This window comes from Mastigoproctus giganteus, chromosome 4 (genome assembly GCF_048544385.1).
Source record: "Mastigoproctus giganteus isolate SK-2022 chromosome 4, ASM4854438v1, whole genome shotgun sequence".
Lineage (NCBI taxonomy): Eukaryota > Metazoa > Arthropoda > Arachnida > Uropygi > Thelyphonidae > Mastigoproctus > Mastigoproctus giganteus.
In genome coordinates, this window is record NC_143578.1 from 48,053,839 (window position 1) to 48,070,406 (window position 16,568).

General features: G+C 37.4%; 1 protein-coding gene across 1 annotated transcript in view; it reads right to left on the reverse strand.

The window, feature by feature from the left end:
• The window catches only part of LOC150086699 (uncharacterized), a 143,983-nt gene that overhangs the window by 15,609 nt on the left and 111,806 nt on the right, over nt 1-16,568 (reverse strand). Inside the window, exon 19 of the mRNA XM_090372232.1 lies at nt 3,994-4,083. Within this exon, the coding sequence (XP_090228358.1) occupies nt 3,994-4,083 (90 nt within the window). The remainder of the gene's footprint in view (nt 1-3,993; nt 4,084-16,568) is intronic.

The window sequence follows — 16,568 nt, forward strand, 5'->3', positions numbered from 1 at the left end:
TAAAAAAAAAAGAGGTACCATAACGTTTTTGGCTCAAAGTACTTAATAAGTTTCTTTAGCTTTAATTCAAACAAGTTCACTCACTTCTTGATATTTTAAGGTGCATTATTGAACCATAAAACAGATGAACAATTGGCATATGCAATAGAAGTTATTTTTCAAAAGTAAATTCAGTAACAATGTAAAGAAAATTTAAAGACAATTTAAATTCTTTTTACATTTTACTGAATTTACAAATCATATATCAAACTGTTAATCAAAAGCTATTGCAAAGCACAAAGCCAAGTAGTGAAATTTACATGGTGATTCTCAAGTAATGGTTGGAAATGAGAAGTTCTTATTCCCAATGCTCAGATATATATATATATATATATATATTTTTTTTTTTTTTTTTTTTTTTAATTTCTAGGTATTGGTAAAATACAGTATATTTACATCTTACTGTATTTTACAGGTTTCCCTCCAGTTGTGCATATTCAAGATGAGTTTTTGACATATGTGATTTGTATTGTAGGAGCATTTTTGAAATATGCAATGCAGTTCACGTTAAAGAATTTATAGTCAATTTACCACTAGGGTTCTTGCCAATGTCAAGAACTTCATACTTGGAACCTCAAATGCCTCATACTTGGAAGGGTTCTTGCCAGTGTCAAGAACCCATGCAAGTATGAGGAGAGGGAAAGGCTATACTTTCCCTCTCATTGATACAGTGATGGGTATAATGGAAATAATCAATTATGCAGATCATTTGAATGTGAAATCAAAAACAGCAAAAAAAAAAAAAAAACACACAACAGTATAGGGATTTCATCTGATGTTATAAAAACTAAAGATGAACTGCTACTACCACTCATGCAATGGTTCCATGCTACATATACATTCAGTGATCACTGAACTATGACCACCTACATAATACTGTGTTGAGCCACTGTTTGCATGGATAACAATAACTATTTGCCTAGTCATCAATTCCACTAGATGTGCCAGTAGGGATCTCTAGCCATGCTGCCTATAAGACTTTCCAGTGTCGGAATAGATGACAGTCGTGTGTCCATACACTTCGCTTTTATTTCCAATACATCCCACATATATTCGATTGGATTGAGGTCGTACGAATTTGGAGATCGATCAAGATGGGTGATACCTTCACTGTGTTCTTTGAATCAATTGTGCACAGTGCTGACCTGACACATGGTACATTATTGTCTTGAAAGATCCTGTTTCTTTCCGGAAAATATGTAATATGGTAAGGTGCACATGGTCAGCTTACTTTTTTTTTAGCATTAGTAGAGGCATTTGATGCAAGAAAGCAAGCTTATGCAGCATCAGCCAAAAAAAAAAAAAAAAAAAAAAACCCACTTCCACTTCACCCCTCTATTCGTTCAAAATACCTGTCCAGCTGAGCCTTAAACTTATTTAGGCTATCAACCTCCACCACAAGGGATGGCAGTCTGTTCCACCAACCAACCACCCGCTGGCTAAAGGCAAATTTCCGCACGTCTATCCTACATCTGTCTTTCCTCAATTTGAATTTATGCCCTCTCAGGTGATTTTTCTGAGCTAGAGGAAGAATCCCATCAGCATTGAGCATGCTTAAATCATTCAAGGCTTTATACACCTCTATCAGATCACCTCGCTGGTGCCTAGTCTCCAGACACTGTAATTTGCAAAACTTAAGCCTTTCTTCATAAGAGCACCCCTTTGTTCCATTCACTAATCTTGTTGCTTTTCTCTGTACTCGTTCCAGCAGCTCTACATCCTTCTTGAAATGAGGCCTCCAGACCTGTATACAGTACTCTAGGTGTGGCCTGACCATTGCCTTATACAATGGAATAATCACCTTGCCAGTAGACCTCACCAGTGAAACATTGGTTCATACACGCCAGAGGTCCTAGTTCTTGCCAGCAAAACATGCCCCACATTAAGCAACCACTGACACCTGCCTGGATAGTAGGTGGGCACCATTAACATGGGTCCATGGACTCATGTTACTTGTATCACACACAAAGGTATCTATTGGCATGTTGCATCAAGTATTTGGATGCATCCGACCATCACACTCATTTCCAGTCCTCCAGTGCCCAACTGGCATGTCACTGATATCACAGCATTTGCTGTCAACATTCAATGATCAGTGGAAAGGAGAGGGTGTCTCTTTGGGTTATCTATTATAGAATCCCATACGTCTTAGGTGCGGCACATCATCATTTGGAATATTGTCCTTGCATTCCCCATATTGTATTGCGATGTAAACTATCATACAGCAACCTGCCGTTGAGCCCATACAATGTTCTGCACCCTTTGCTCACCATGAACATCCACCTTGCATAATCCTTCACTGTTCTGTTGGCAGTAGGTGGTTTGACCCGTTCGACACCATTCTTTGTACACCATAACCACAGTGGGCCATGAGCAACCAACAAGACATACCATTTCCAATATGGAAGCACCCGATGCATAAGCTCCCACAATTATGCCCTTTGAAATTCTGTGATATCTTTACTACATCCCATAACTGCTACTTTATCAGTTTGACTTGAATCACCAGATGGAAATTACCACTGCTCTAGTGTATGAAGCTGTTCGGCTTTTTACAGTATGAGCTATGCAACATAGTCCATTACGATTAGGGTGGTCATAATTCAGTGATCACTGAGTGTATATACACAGCATGGAACCACTGCTCATGTAGTAGCAGCACTTCACTTTCATAATCGATTAGTTTGTTTACTGAAATAATCAATTATTAATCATTCAATCATACCCATCACTACTTCAAAGGTTCAAGTGACTGGTTTCCAGAGTCTAAGGGTGTGGCCCAAAGAACCATGGATGCTGTTTCCATCCAACTATATATTGCTTTTGCCACACTTTCTCTCCTGTTAAGTAATTTTTTTAAAAAAATTGACATTTTACAATCTTGAAAATTAACTGAAAGTACAAAGAAAATACTAGGTTTAAACTGTTTATGTTGTAATGTTACTAGAACTGTCAATAAAATGAATAAATCTGAGATATGAGTTAGGTCTACAGACATTGAGATGTAATTGGATTAACTGAGACTTGGTGTAGCAAATAAAAAGTCATTTTGGTAAATACAATGTGTACAGGAAGAGAGGAAAGTGTGGGGGCATTCCATCTGATCAAAATCTCCCCGAATGTGGTAAAATCATAAAAAATTCAAATGAAGAACTAAAGTAGAGATTATCATAGACGATATAAACCCTACAAGGTAGGTTTTGTGATCTCAGGTGGTGGAATAGTGTTTTCCATTTCTTAAATACAGCCCTAATTGAAGAGGTCTTTAAGAATTCCTCAAGTCTCCAATATGGGTTAAAACCATATCTCATCAAACACACAAAAAGTGAAAATCTCACTATACTGGCAGAAAGAACATAAAAGATACATGGTTATAAATGTAAAGGCAAAAGATCAAGAAGCCATTCTAAGAAGAGATGGAAGAAACAGTTCCAATAATTATTTTGTGCAAAGGAATGGGAAATAACCCATCCCTCACCTCATGCAGAACAAGAAATTTCTTTAATTATTATAAAATTGATAGTATTATAGATTAATTTTTAAATAAATTAATCTACAAGGATTGAAGACAATTAACAAGAAGATATATATGAAAGTAAGTACACTGTCACTTTTATTGTGATGAAATGTAAACATCTAAAAGGTGTATCATTTCATGGTTTGTAGAATTACTAGGAACAGCATGCATTTTGTGATGACAACCTATGATGAAAGACAATACTTTTAAATTATTGGAATAAACACATGGAGCTTCAACAGATATTTGCAGCTTCATTTACAAAAATTAGATAATTCCAAAATCAAGCAACAATAAACAAGACACATACATAAGCAAGTGCAATGAAGAAGTAAGCACAGGGCTGTTCCACTTACAATTTCAGCAACTGTAATCATCATGAAACAAGAATGAAAAATAAAAAATAAATAAAAAAAATTTTTCTTGTTTTTACTTACTTGCATATCTGTGCTTACTCCTGTAATGCTGTCTCCAGGTGCTGCATTTAATCCTGCTGCTATAGTAACCTGAGAGAGTTCTTTGCTCTTCTGTGAAAAAGATCCAAAGCTCATTTATATTGTAAAAAGTAATTATATTTAAAAAAATTATAATCAAATATTAATATCAATCTATATTAATTTTTATCCCATTTTCAAAGGTAATAAATGCATATACTCAACCTTCAACAGAGGCTGATTAATTTAGTCTTAGTGAGAAGACTGCCCAAAAATGTCTCTGCCCCTTTCAATCCAAAATGACTCAATCCCGGGTCAAAAAGGTAATTGGAAAAGTTGGCAGCGAAAGTATTAAATCTATGGTTAATCAATCTGTAAAATCCAGCACTTCACAATCCAGGATTAATTCTTTAAAATCCAAAAACATTTTACAATCTTGAAAATTAATCTAAAAAATGAAAGCAATCCAGACCTTGTACCAATCACATTTTACTTTAATAATTAATGCAAAAAAGGCTAAATTTTCTCTCTTTATACAGTATTTGCAGGGCTATCATGTCCTTTAATCTGTTTTTGTGGCCAGCAGGATTTAAACTGCAGAGATAATACAATGGTCTTAGTTTGTCTTTGTAGTGAGTTGTACTGATACTGGACTATTTTCACAAACAAATGGCCTTGCCAAAAGGTTAATTTGTTCATTTGTTTAAAAGATGAGACAGTGCTATGACAGCATGTTTCAGGACTAACTGGTTTTTCGTCTAAGTTACAAACTTTATTGATAGGGATGGCAGTAAAAGAGAACTGCTCTTGCAAATTATGGATATATTTGTAGGTTAAAAAATGCTTGCACGAGTTGGTGACTAGTCTGACATCACTTTAGAATAGCTGAGTGTGAAAGGAGACAGAAAATGCAGTGTGGGAGCTGAAAAATATATGCTTGATTAACATGTTCACTGCTTCCTCATGCAAATATGCAGCTTTGGATATTCAATCTACATGGAGGGGAACCACCCTACTTTTAGAACTTTTTCTTCCAGTTTAACAGAGAAAAACAACATTTTTGTCAAGCAACCTTCAATGGAGGCTGATTAATTCAGTCTTAGTGAGAAGAATGCCCAAAAATATCTCTGGCTTTTTCAATCCAGGATGACTCAATCCTGGTTCAAAAAGGTAATTGGAAAAGTTGGCAGTGAAAGTGTTAAATCTATGGTTAATCAATTCCATAAACAATGACTTACTGATGTGCACAAACAATAGATTTAATTACACACAACCAAGGATTTTTTTTGTCCACCATTATAACTAGTCATGCAGCTCATCGGCTGCATGACAAAAATAGTTATAATGGTGGTAAAAACAAAATTTGAATTTCTCCATATTATATTTAAAAAAAAAGATTAAATATGCATTTAAAATTGCCATTACAGTACATGACAACATTTAGTGTGACTATTTTTTGTTGTCATTTGTTTATATTTTAACAAATTGAATTATTATTTCAATTTTAATTACTAGTACTATATTTTAGTTATTATGTTTACAGATGTAAATAAGTTCAGTTGTCTATGCTTAATATTCACTTAAATGTGCCTCACCAATTTACTCAACCACTAAGTATACCTCTCTAAAATCTAGAAAATTTTAGAATTCGACATCTCTCAATTGCCGAGGGGAATGGATTTTAAAGGGTTTACTGTATTACGAATTATAAACTCAGATATCTTTGTGCATTATCACCAGTAATACTGTTTTACGTATCAATAATATTAACCTAGCATCAGGCATGCTGATGAACAAAGTTAATTTCTCCTTAAATTTAAGGAGATAACCAGTATAATCTTCAATTTTGGTCTGCATCACTGTTATTTTTTAATTGTAGAAACAGAATAGTAAAAAATCCATAAAGAATCTATGCTTCTGCGTGCTAGTTACTAAAAATGGTGCCAAATCCCTCCCTTCCAATTACTATTCCAGTTTTCTCTCTGACTGCTCACTGTAGACGATTGTAACCAGCTCTCTGTCTTCTAACTTCTCTATTAATGCTGGTGTTCCCCAGTATTAGCAGAGATGGTTCAGTTAATTTTCCCACCCTTTTCTTCTTGTATATTAATGACCTTCGTGCACTGATTAAATCCTATCCATAGTTTTGCTGATAACAGCAACTACATTCCACCTTTCAGTTTGAAAAACCCTTGCACTGAATGAACAGCCTCAACTTCTTGAATACCTACCATAAATTCCTTAAATATTGATCTCCAGGTAATTCTCCAATAGGACAAAGAAAGCTTAGTAAACTTTAATCCTAAAATTCAACCCTATCTTATTTCTCACAAAAAAGAGCCTACTGCTCCTATGCTCATCTTTCACTCAAATTTCTAAACAAGATCACATATCTCTATTAGAGATTAGCCTGACTTCTAATCTCTCTCTTGGCATAAGCACATCATAAATACTACTTCCTCTGCATAAAAAAACTGGCTTTTCTTTTTTGGCTCATGGCATTACTTTCCGTTTAAACAACTACTCTACAAATCTCAAATTTGCGCTACCATGGAATACTGTTCCCACATTGGGGATGATGCTCCCAACACTTCTCTCAGAGCTTCTAGATGCCATTCAAAAAAAGGCAGTCAGGTTAATTAACAATCCATCTCTTACAAAGCTTCTCTACTCTCTGTCTCATAGACATCCACCTTTCTGCCACATACCTTTTCTATAGATATGACACTGTTTTTCCAAATTGGCATCTACGATTCCCCCACTCTCTTTTAAGCCAGTTCAAATGATGTCCAACTATAGACTCACAGACCAAATTTTCATCATTCTTTTATCTCATCTAACTTCTGTCCTCTGGAAAAATTACTATCTACAGAAATTCAAGTCTAATGTCAACACATATTTTCTTTCTTCTCAGCCTGCAACCCCCATGGTACTAAGTACTACAGGTTCTAATACCTTACATTTGGAGTTTTCATTAAAAAAAATCATGCTACAAGTTGATTTCACAAAATTATAGTTGATTTCACAGCTATAAGATTCAAAATGTATGGAAAAGTATAATACAATTTGTATATTTAATATCATTCCTACCAAAGTTGCGATGGTCATTTTTGAAAAATGACCAGCTTGAGATGTGCTCCATTAAGCTGAACACAGTTTTCTGTAATGCACCAGAACATTGTTCACTGTTGAAGCTTATTCTTTATTAATTCCATAAATTACATGTAGGATTTATTCTTTCAGCAGTTCTAAAACTGTCTGGATTGCTTTTGTACATGTTTTATAATCATTTCACAAAGATAAATTGGGTGGAGCCAAATCACATGATCTAACAAAGTGGGGAATTGAACCATTCCTCAAAATTAATCTTTCATCATACTTTGGTGCAATGAATCCATTATATCTCTTCACATGGCATGTTGCACCACTTTCCTATGTACAGCATACAGAAACACTCTCTCACAAAAGTTGGGGGAATAAGACATACCGCTCTCTTCAAAAAATTATATATAATAATAAAAAGTAATCATGTAGTTGGCAAACAAAGAAAATCATACACTATAAAGTATATTAGGGCAAGAGCCTCATGCTACGTGGTAGAATGACTAACATCAATGGCATCAGTTTAATTCATAGCCATCTACCAAAGTATTTAAATTAACATTGTTTTAATTATATATCATATTATGAATACTCACAACAAGTTGCGAGTACTGAAACTTGTTGTGAGTATACCCACAGTATTGCACTACCTCGAATAAGTAATGCTTCTCCAGTGGAGAAGATCAATGTTACTTATTCTCAGCAGATACCACCACCCAGACGGCACTGTTTCTAAACTTATTGTCCTCTGGTGCCAGTGGTGCGTAGCAGTACAGACTATAAAGTATTTTAGGGCAAGAGCCTCATGCACCATGGTAGAATGATTAACATAGCATCAGTTTAATTTGTAGCCATCTACCAAAGGGAGTAATACTCTTGATCTGATTATCAGTAGTGATACTTCATGCATTAAGAATCTGCAAATAAAGGAACCACTAGGTGGCAGTGGTCACAGTATGCTGAAGTGGGATTTACTCAAAGAGGTAACTACCATCAGGGGTAAAGAGAAGGGTTTTTGCTTTTGTAAAGGTGACTATGGTGGTCTGAGACAGTATTTAAATTCTATATGGCAGGACCAACTGATGATGTTACCAACGGCAAATTCTAAATAGGAAGCATTCAAAGAATTAATCTTGGAAGATACTAGGCTTTTCATACCAACTAACCACTACAATACTGCACAGCTACCAGCACGAAATCAATTTGGATTCAAGCTGGGCATGTCTACAGTCGATGCGCTGGAGACCATTACCAATGCTGCCAGGAACTGCACCCAGAAGTACCTCCTCGTCATCTCAATCGACTTCGCTGGAGCGTTCGACACCTTATGGTGGCCTAGCGTCCTTGGATGGCTGAGATGCACTGAGATCCCAGGAAATCTCTACAACTGCATTGTCAGCTATCTCAATGACAGGAGCATTGTTGTTCAGGCTCCCTTCTCCAGTGTGGAACATCGTGTCCACCGAGGTTGCCCTCAGGGCTCTGTCCTGGGCCCCCTTTTCTGGAACTCTGTATACTCGACGAGCTTCTCAGTACTGACTTAGGCTATTTCCAGACCTTGGCATACGCTGATGATCTCTCCCTGATCCTGGCAGGGGACTCCACGGCTCAACTTGAAGTATCTGCTAACAGAGCTCTGACTACCCTGCAAGAGTGGGTCCGGAAAAACCATCTGAGCATTTCACCCACTAAAACCCAATCCATTCTCCTGAAGGGCTATCTTGATCTGCGGAGGCCGCCTCAAATCGAGATACATGGCACAACCATCAAGCTTGTTACCCAGCTGAAACTCCTTGGCATTATCATCGAAAGCAAACTAACATTTCTCCCACACCTCAACTATCTACAGAAGAAAATAAGAAATTACATTGCACTGGTTTCCATGGTGACCCGCCGAGATTGGGGGCTCAAAAAATGCACTCTAGCATTACTCTACAAAGCCATATTCATACTGGCTATCACCTACGGTTCTGGCATATGGTTCACCAAAGCCTCCACTGTGGTAGGACGAAGAAAGCTCAACATCATTCAATGGCCAATTCTCCTTACAATAACCAGAGCATGTTGCACCTCCAGTACGCACGCTCTACAGGTCCTCGCCAGTGTACTGCCCCTAGACCTTGAGGTGGCCCATGTGGGGATGCTGTATCAACTCAGCAGAGGAAAGTCTACTACCTTGATTGATCTTATCACGGATTCTGCTAACACCTATTCCAGTGAAAAAAGCAGACTCCTAACCTACTTACAACAGACCTGGCAAGCTAGATGGTCTGAATCCACCAAAGGGGCCATCACCCGCAAATTTATACCGGACATATGCAAAGTATATCCGAAATCACCATCCTGGTTCTCCCCAGGCCTTCTAACCAAGTACCTCCTAATAGGGCATAATGCCTTTCACAGCAAACTGAACCTTCTTGGACTTTCCGACAGCTCCCTTTGCACCTGTGGTGCCCAGGAGACCTGGGACCGCTTGATGCATGACTGACTACTATATGATGACCTCAGATCTTCTCTCATCACACAAATACATTTCATCCCGAGAGACCAGGAGCAACATCTCCAGGGAGACCACCATACCTATACAGCCTTTTCGAACTTTGCTCAGGACCTCTTCACGAGGTGGAAAACCCTACCACAACCTCAGAATCAGACCCAACCAGACAATGAAACGGCCTAATCAGCCATGTGTCAAGACCACTACTTGCTTCAGCATACTGCAATCCCCGTGAAGACTTTCAACCTGCACAATAATTGTGCCTTTACAATGCAGCCTCAATATAACCTCAATCTACCATGACTGCGGCTCTGGCTTCGCCCCCACCAAGTTGACTCACCACTGAAATGACTCCACTATCTGGACGGGACTTCTTTGTCCCAGGATTGACACTACTCGGATTTGATCTTCTCGGATTGACTCTAACAAATATATCTTCATGCAGCTCACTACTGAAATGACTTCACCACCTGGACGGGGCCTGTCTGTCCAAGGATTGTACTACTCGAATTTAACCTTCTCAGACTGGACTCTGCCAACTATGACTTCACGCAGCATTGCTGCCAACGTCACGTGCCGATCCTGAACCCGTGCTCCCTTGCACGGCCCTGTTTCTCCCGTCCTGGCAGGGAGGAGATAAAGGTCCCCTTGCCTCCTCCCTGCTGCCCCCTCTTTCCTTCTGGTGGAGCATGGGCCTGCCTCACTGATTTTGGGGTCACCTACTCTATCAACCCTATACTTCTGTCTCTCACCCCCCCCCCCCCAGCCTTCAGTCTCATCTCACCCTCTAGCTTTCCAACTAGTGTTCATCCCATGTCAAAATTATCCTAGCCCTACACCCAAAATTCTTATTTCCACACTGTATAACTTAAAACTTCTTTGGCCTGACCCAACCTCTAGCACAACTTTTTTTTTTTTTTTTTTTTTTTTAATGGTCCTAGCCACTGAAATCCCAAGAAATTAGGTGGCAGGACCTGCCAGAGTACTTATTTAAATATACTGGTGTACCTGGCTTGACTCCACGGGGCTAAGTGTGGGCAACATTGGGCCTCAGTAGGGGTCCAGTGGCTAAATGGCCAGATGAACAGCATACACGACACTACATCCAACAATATCCATACACTTTTAAATCTCTGGCCTTTACAGTGTTCTGTAACACACAACAATAGACTACATGGAGATGGGGAAAACCCCTGGTGCCGTTAGACCCTAAACACACTTTACACTTTACCAACTAAGAAATACTGTTCAAGATTTAGGCCTAAATGGATGTCAGATGAACTAATTAGACATGTGGCAGAGAAAAAAAAATGCATGGGATATATATAAATTAATAGGTGACACAGAAGCCTATAATAGATATAAGCTCGTCTGTAAGTCACAAAGGAGGTTAGGCAGGTGAAGGTAGATTACGAGAAATCTTTGGCAAAGGATGCAAAGAAAAACAGCAAAGAGTTCTTTACTTATGTAAACTCTAGAAGGAAGGGGATGAATCTGATTGGTCCACTTAATATCGATGTTTCAACTGTTGATGATCCTGCTCAGGTAGCTAACAAACTAAATGAGTATTTTGCATCTACCTTCATACATGAGAAGTTATTCAGGGAGGGGAATGCCAGAGGTGTATTAAACTCTGGCAGTAAGCTAGATAATCTAGTAATAACTGAGAGTAAAGTGGAAGAGAAATTGTTGAAGATAAACATAAGAAAGGCATCTGGGGTGGATGGAATCTATCCAGTTATATTAAAGGAGGCAGCAAAGGATTGTTATGCTCCTGTGCTTATCTTTCTTCACACTCTGATTTCTAGGAAAGTTGATATATCTTTTTTGGGGATTACCCTGACTTCTAATCTCTCTTGGCACAAGCACATTACAAATATTGCTTCCTCTGCATCTAAAAAACTTGGTGGTCTCTTTCACTCTCAGCGTTACTTTTCTTTTAAATAGCTGTTCACTCTGTACAAATTGCAAATCCACCCTACCATGGAATATTGTTCCCACATATGGGATGGTGCCCCCTAAACCTCTCTCAGGCTTCTAGATTCCATTCAGAAGAGGGCAGTTAGGTTAATTAATGACTCCTCTGTAACAGAGTCTCTCCACTCACTGTCTCATAAACGTACTGTTTCTGCTGTATGCCTTTTCTACAGATACTTCCATGGGCACTGTTCTTCTGAATTGGCTTCTATAATTCCCACTCTCTCTTTCAAAACAGTCCGAACATGTGCCGCCACCAGCCAACATCCATGTACTATCCAACTTCAAACTCGCAGAACCAACTTTTCATCTTCCTCGTTTATTCATTCAACTGCCGTTTTCTGGAACAACCTTCCTTCATACATATTTCCTGAAAATTACAGTCTACCGAAGTTCATGTCTAATGTCAACAAATATCTTCTTTCATCTTCTCAACCTCTAACCCAAGCAAGTTACTAAATACACTATAGATTCTAATACCTCTCGTGTTTGGGGTTTTCATAAAAAAAAAAAAGAAAAAAAGGAAGTAAGCAAACCCTTAACTTCCGTGGACTCAGGGGAAGTACCCATGGATTGCAGATATGCAAATGTGACCCCAATGCACAAAGGAGGATCAAGGGGAGACAGAGGTAATTACAGACCTGTTAGTTTAACTTCTGTTCCAGGGAAATTAATGGAGGCACTGGTTAAAGAAGCACTGCAGGATCATCTAGACGACTTCAGTTATAGCTCGGACACAGCATGGTTTTGTTAAGGGGAAGTCTTGTCTGACCAATTTGATTGGATACTATGATGTGGTCACAAAGGAACTGGATGCAAAGAATAATTTTGATATCATATATTTGGATCTTAGAAAGGCTTTTGATACTGTTGCACATGGAAGACTGCTGCACAAATTGTAGCAATGTGGCATTGGAGGCATTGCTGCTATGGATAAAGGAATGGTTGAGGGGGAGAAGATAGAGTGGTAATCAATGGACACTGCTTTTCGTGGACTAATGTTATTAGTGGAGTCCCCCAGGGTTCAGTGTTGGGTCAATTGTTGTTTTCTGTATTCATCAATGATATTGATGATGGTATAGCAGGCTTAATGTCCAAGTTTGCAGACGATAGGAAGGTTGGCAGGGTTGCTAATGACACTAATGACAGTACACTGCTGCAACAGGATCTAGAAAATACTATGATTTTTTAGTGTTTCTCACCAACCAAAACGAAGGACGAAAAAAAACAAATTCTTAAAATTTTAATATTTACAAAAAATTTATTTGCAAACAAAACAAAATACCATATTACTGGTGATAGCAATTTTAAAATAAGACAACTATGATATTCAGTAAATATACAAGGTAATAATACAGATACCGAATTTAAAATACAATAAAATATACTGGGTTAAAAGCGTATCATAGTTGTCTTATTTTAAAATTGCTATCACCAGTAATATGGTATTTTGTTTTGTTTGCAAATAAATTTTTTGTAAATATTAAAATTTTAAGAATTTGGTTTTTTCGTCCTTCGTTTTGGTTGGTGAGAAACACTAAAAAATCATAGTATGAATATACCCAACCCCAGAGGCCTATTTGAAGGATCTAGAAAAGTTGCGCAGATGGGCTGAGAGGTGGCAACTGAAGTTTAACATTGACAAATGAAAAGTACTGCATACGGGAAGCAGTAACCCCAGAGTAACGTATGAACTGTGTGGTACTACACTGACAGTGGTAGAGAGTGAAAAGGACCTGGGGGTAACTGTGGAGGCAGATATGAAGTTTTCTGAGCAATGCAGGTGGTCTGCAAGAGTAGCTCATGGTGTCTTGTCAATGGTATAGAGGAATTTTTCTAGCAGGGATATGGAGGTGATTATCCCCTTGTATAAGGCAATGGTCAGGCCACACCTTGAGTACTGTCTGGAGGCCTCATTTTAAAAAGGATGTAGAGCTGTTGGAACGAGTACAGAGAAGGGCAACAAGATTTGTGAATGGAACAAGGGGTTGCTCTTATGAAGGTTTAAGTTTTGCAAATTACAGTGTCTGGAGACTATGCACCTGTGAGGTGATTTGCTTGAGGTGTATAAAGCCTTGAATGGTTTGAGCATGCTCAATGCTGATGGGATTCTTCCTCTTGCTCAGAATAATCGCCTGAGAGGGCATAAATTCAAATTGAGGAAAGACAGTTGTAGGATAGATGTGCAGAAGTTTGCCTTTAGCCAGTGGTTGATTGCAGGAACAAACTTCCATCTTTAATTGTGGAAGTTGATAGCTTAAACAGATTCAAGGCAGAACTGGACAAACATTTGGAGTGATTGGATGGGTGAAATGAGAAGGGTCTGTGTGTTTTTTTTTTTTTTTTTTTTTGGCTGATGCTATATAAGCTTGCTTTCTTGCATCATGTGCCCTTGCTAATGCTAAAGTAATTAAATTGGCATTATTTTAATTATGGCAACTCGTTGTGAAGGCTTTTTACAATATGAGATATAATTAAAATGATGCCAATTTAACTGCTTTGGTAGATGCCTATGAATTAAACTGATGCCATTGCACTAACCTATACGTTAGAAAATCATACAGTAATGTGATTTCGATACATTTTTCCAGAATAATCAGAGGATTTCCTTTACCCTGTATATGTCAAGTCTATTTGTTGAATTGGCTAGTTAAATTGAAAGTCACGACAATCAGACTAATAGCAAGATCTCTTTTTTGTCATCCACTCAGAGTTTCCCATTGCACTTGGCTGCTTCCATATTTATTCCATTTTCAGTATTGAAAATGGATTAATTTCAAAAATGTAGTTAATTAACCACTGTCTTACATTTTTTTCTCCCACACAATTTCTTCGTCACATTTTAACCATTTTTATTTTTCTCAATGATTCTTATAAGATGTGCAGTCTTAATAGATGGTCTTAATCTTTATTTTTAATTTATTCCTTTTCCAGATGTTTTATTTACACTTGACAGAAAATACTAACGTAATTTACTAATAAAGAAGCAGTGTTCAATCAGTTAATCCACATGCACAATTTTTGTAACTGGAAGCTTGACTATAATTCCTTTTAGTTATCTCGAATAACAAATTTCCTTGTTACATAAACAGTGAAATACAGTCATTTCTAGTTTGCTACTTGCTTGATAGAGAATTGCTTTTGTCGACTACAAAAAAAAAATAATAATAATTTTTGTTGACTGAAGAAAAAAAATCTCAATACAAGATCTTTATTCACAGCCACATTATAAACTTATAAATATTGGATGATCACTTATGTTGCAAAAACTGGCATTACTATTTTTAATAACAGTAAGTTTATTTTGAAACTTAGTACAATATACTGAATATCTTATAGTTATCTGAATAGATATTAAAATACAAGAGAAAATAATCAATGCTTTTTCCTAAAGCATCCCCCCTTGTGTATTATTCATTAGAAACAAAGTTTAGTCTGTTTCCACAAACAGTTCTGTAACAATTTTAATCAATTTACACCTTCAGTTTTACTTACTTATGTTGCACAAAGAGAATGTGAGTCTGAATTTAAGTACTTAGTGCTTTCTTTATTTGTCTGTAGCCAATATATAATTCAAAAAACTTTTGACTAATTTTTGACAATAGTTGATAGTGATCAAGATAGTGAACTGACCAATTATATTTTAACCAAGTCAGTAATTTAACTGCAATAAATGTGTTGGCCAAAATGTTAGAAACCCTGGCTCATCTCTGTATATTTGGTTGTATTAACATTTGAATAAGATATCTTCAACACTTTCCACAGTGCAAAAATTTTTCAAATATCATACTAAGAGAACAGAGATTCTGTTCTCTTAGTACATTTTATTATTTAAATTATTAAATTAATATGTTTTGTTATTTAAATTATTATTTAAGTGCCCAAGTTTGAGCTCCATGACAGAAATTATTTAAAAATTTAAATGAAATTTTGTAAATTCCTAATATATGAGGGGAGTTCAAAAAAATCTGTATTCTAACCTACCTCTTGTGATACGATTGTGCAGTATTTTTTTGGGCAGGTATGGTACAATGACATACAAGTACATCTTGTATGTCACTGTACCATATCTCACTTTAATTGATCCAATCCTATTTTGATGAAGAAGAATTTGTGAATTAAGAAGCAAAAAATTTTTGAAATAGAAAAAAAAAAAAAGAACTATAGGTGATGATAAAATACCTGTCTTTGAAAGGAATGTCCCCATCACAGGAGGTTCATGCTGATATACAGATATTGGTGGATAAGACTCCTGCATATTCCACAGTATGAAGTAGCACAGAGAATCTTGTGGCAGGGAATCATGCAATGATGCAGATCATTCTGGATGATTGTTCACATCCATCACTTAGGTAAACATCAACCGTGTGCATGACCTACTAATGCAAGGCAGATGAATGACCATTAGGTGTATAGCTGAGTCTGTAGCCATTTCAATCAGCAGTGTTGATTCAATCCTGATGAAATCTTTGAAGATGAAAAAAGGTCAGTGCTTGATGGGTCCCACACACATTGACAGATGAGCAAAATGCATAGTGCAAATTGAATGCACATCACCACCTTGAACATGCTTCATGAGGATCCATGAAATTTTTGGTTCTGACTGTTACGATGGATGATATGTAGGTTCATAACTTTGACCTAGAGACTAAAAAACAAAGTCTAATGTGGAAGAATCCATGTTCTCTGCTTTCCAAGAAGTTCCATGCTGCTCTGTCAGCTGGCAAGGTGATGGTATCAGTTTTTTTGGGATGCAAAGGTAATCATGATTGATTACCTGGAAAAGAGCCCCACTGTCAATGGTGCATACCATGGCAACCTCATAAATCAACTTTGTGAAACCATCAAGGTGTGGAAAAACTGTGAAAAGGTGTCTTGCTCCTTCATGACAATGCATGCAGTCACACCTCCCAGATTGCAATGACTGCCAATGAGACCACAGGATTTCAGTTGCTTCAGCACCCACCCTGTTCTCCAGATCTTGCCCTTAGTAAGTTTTATT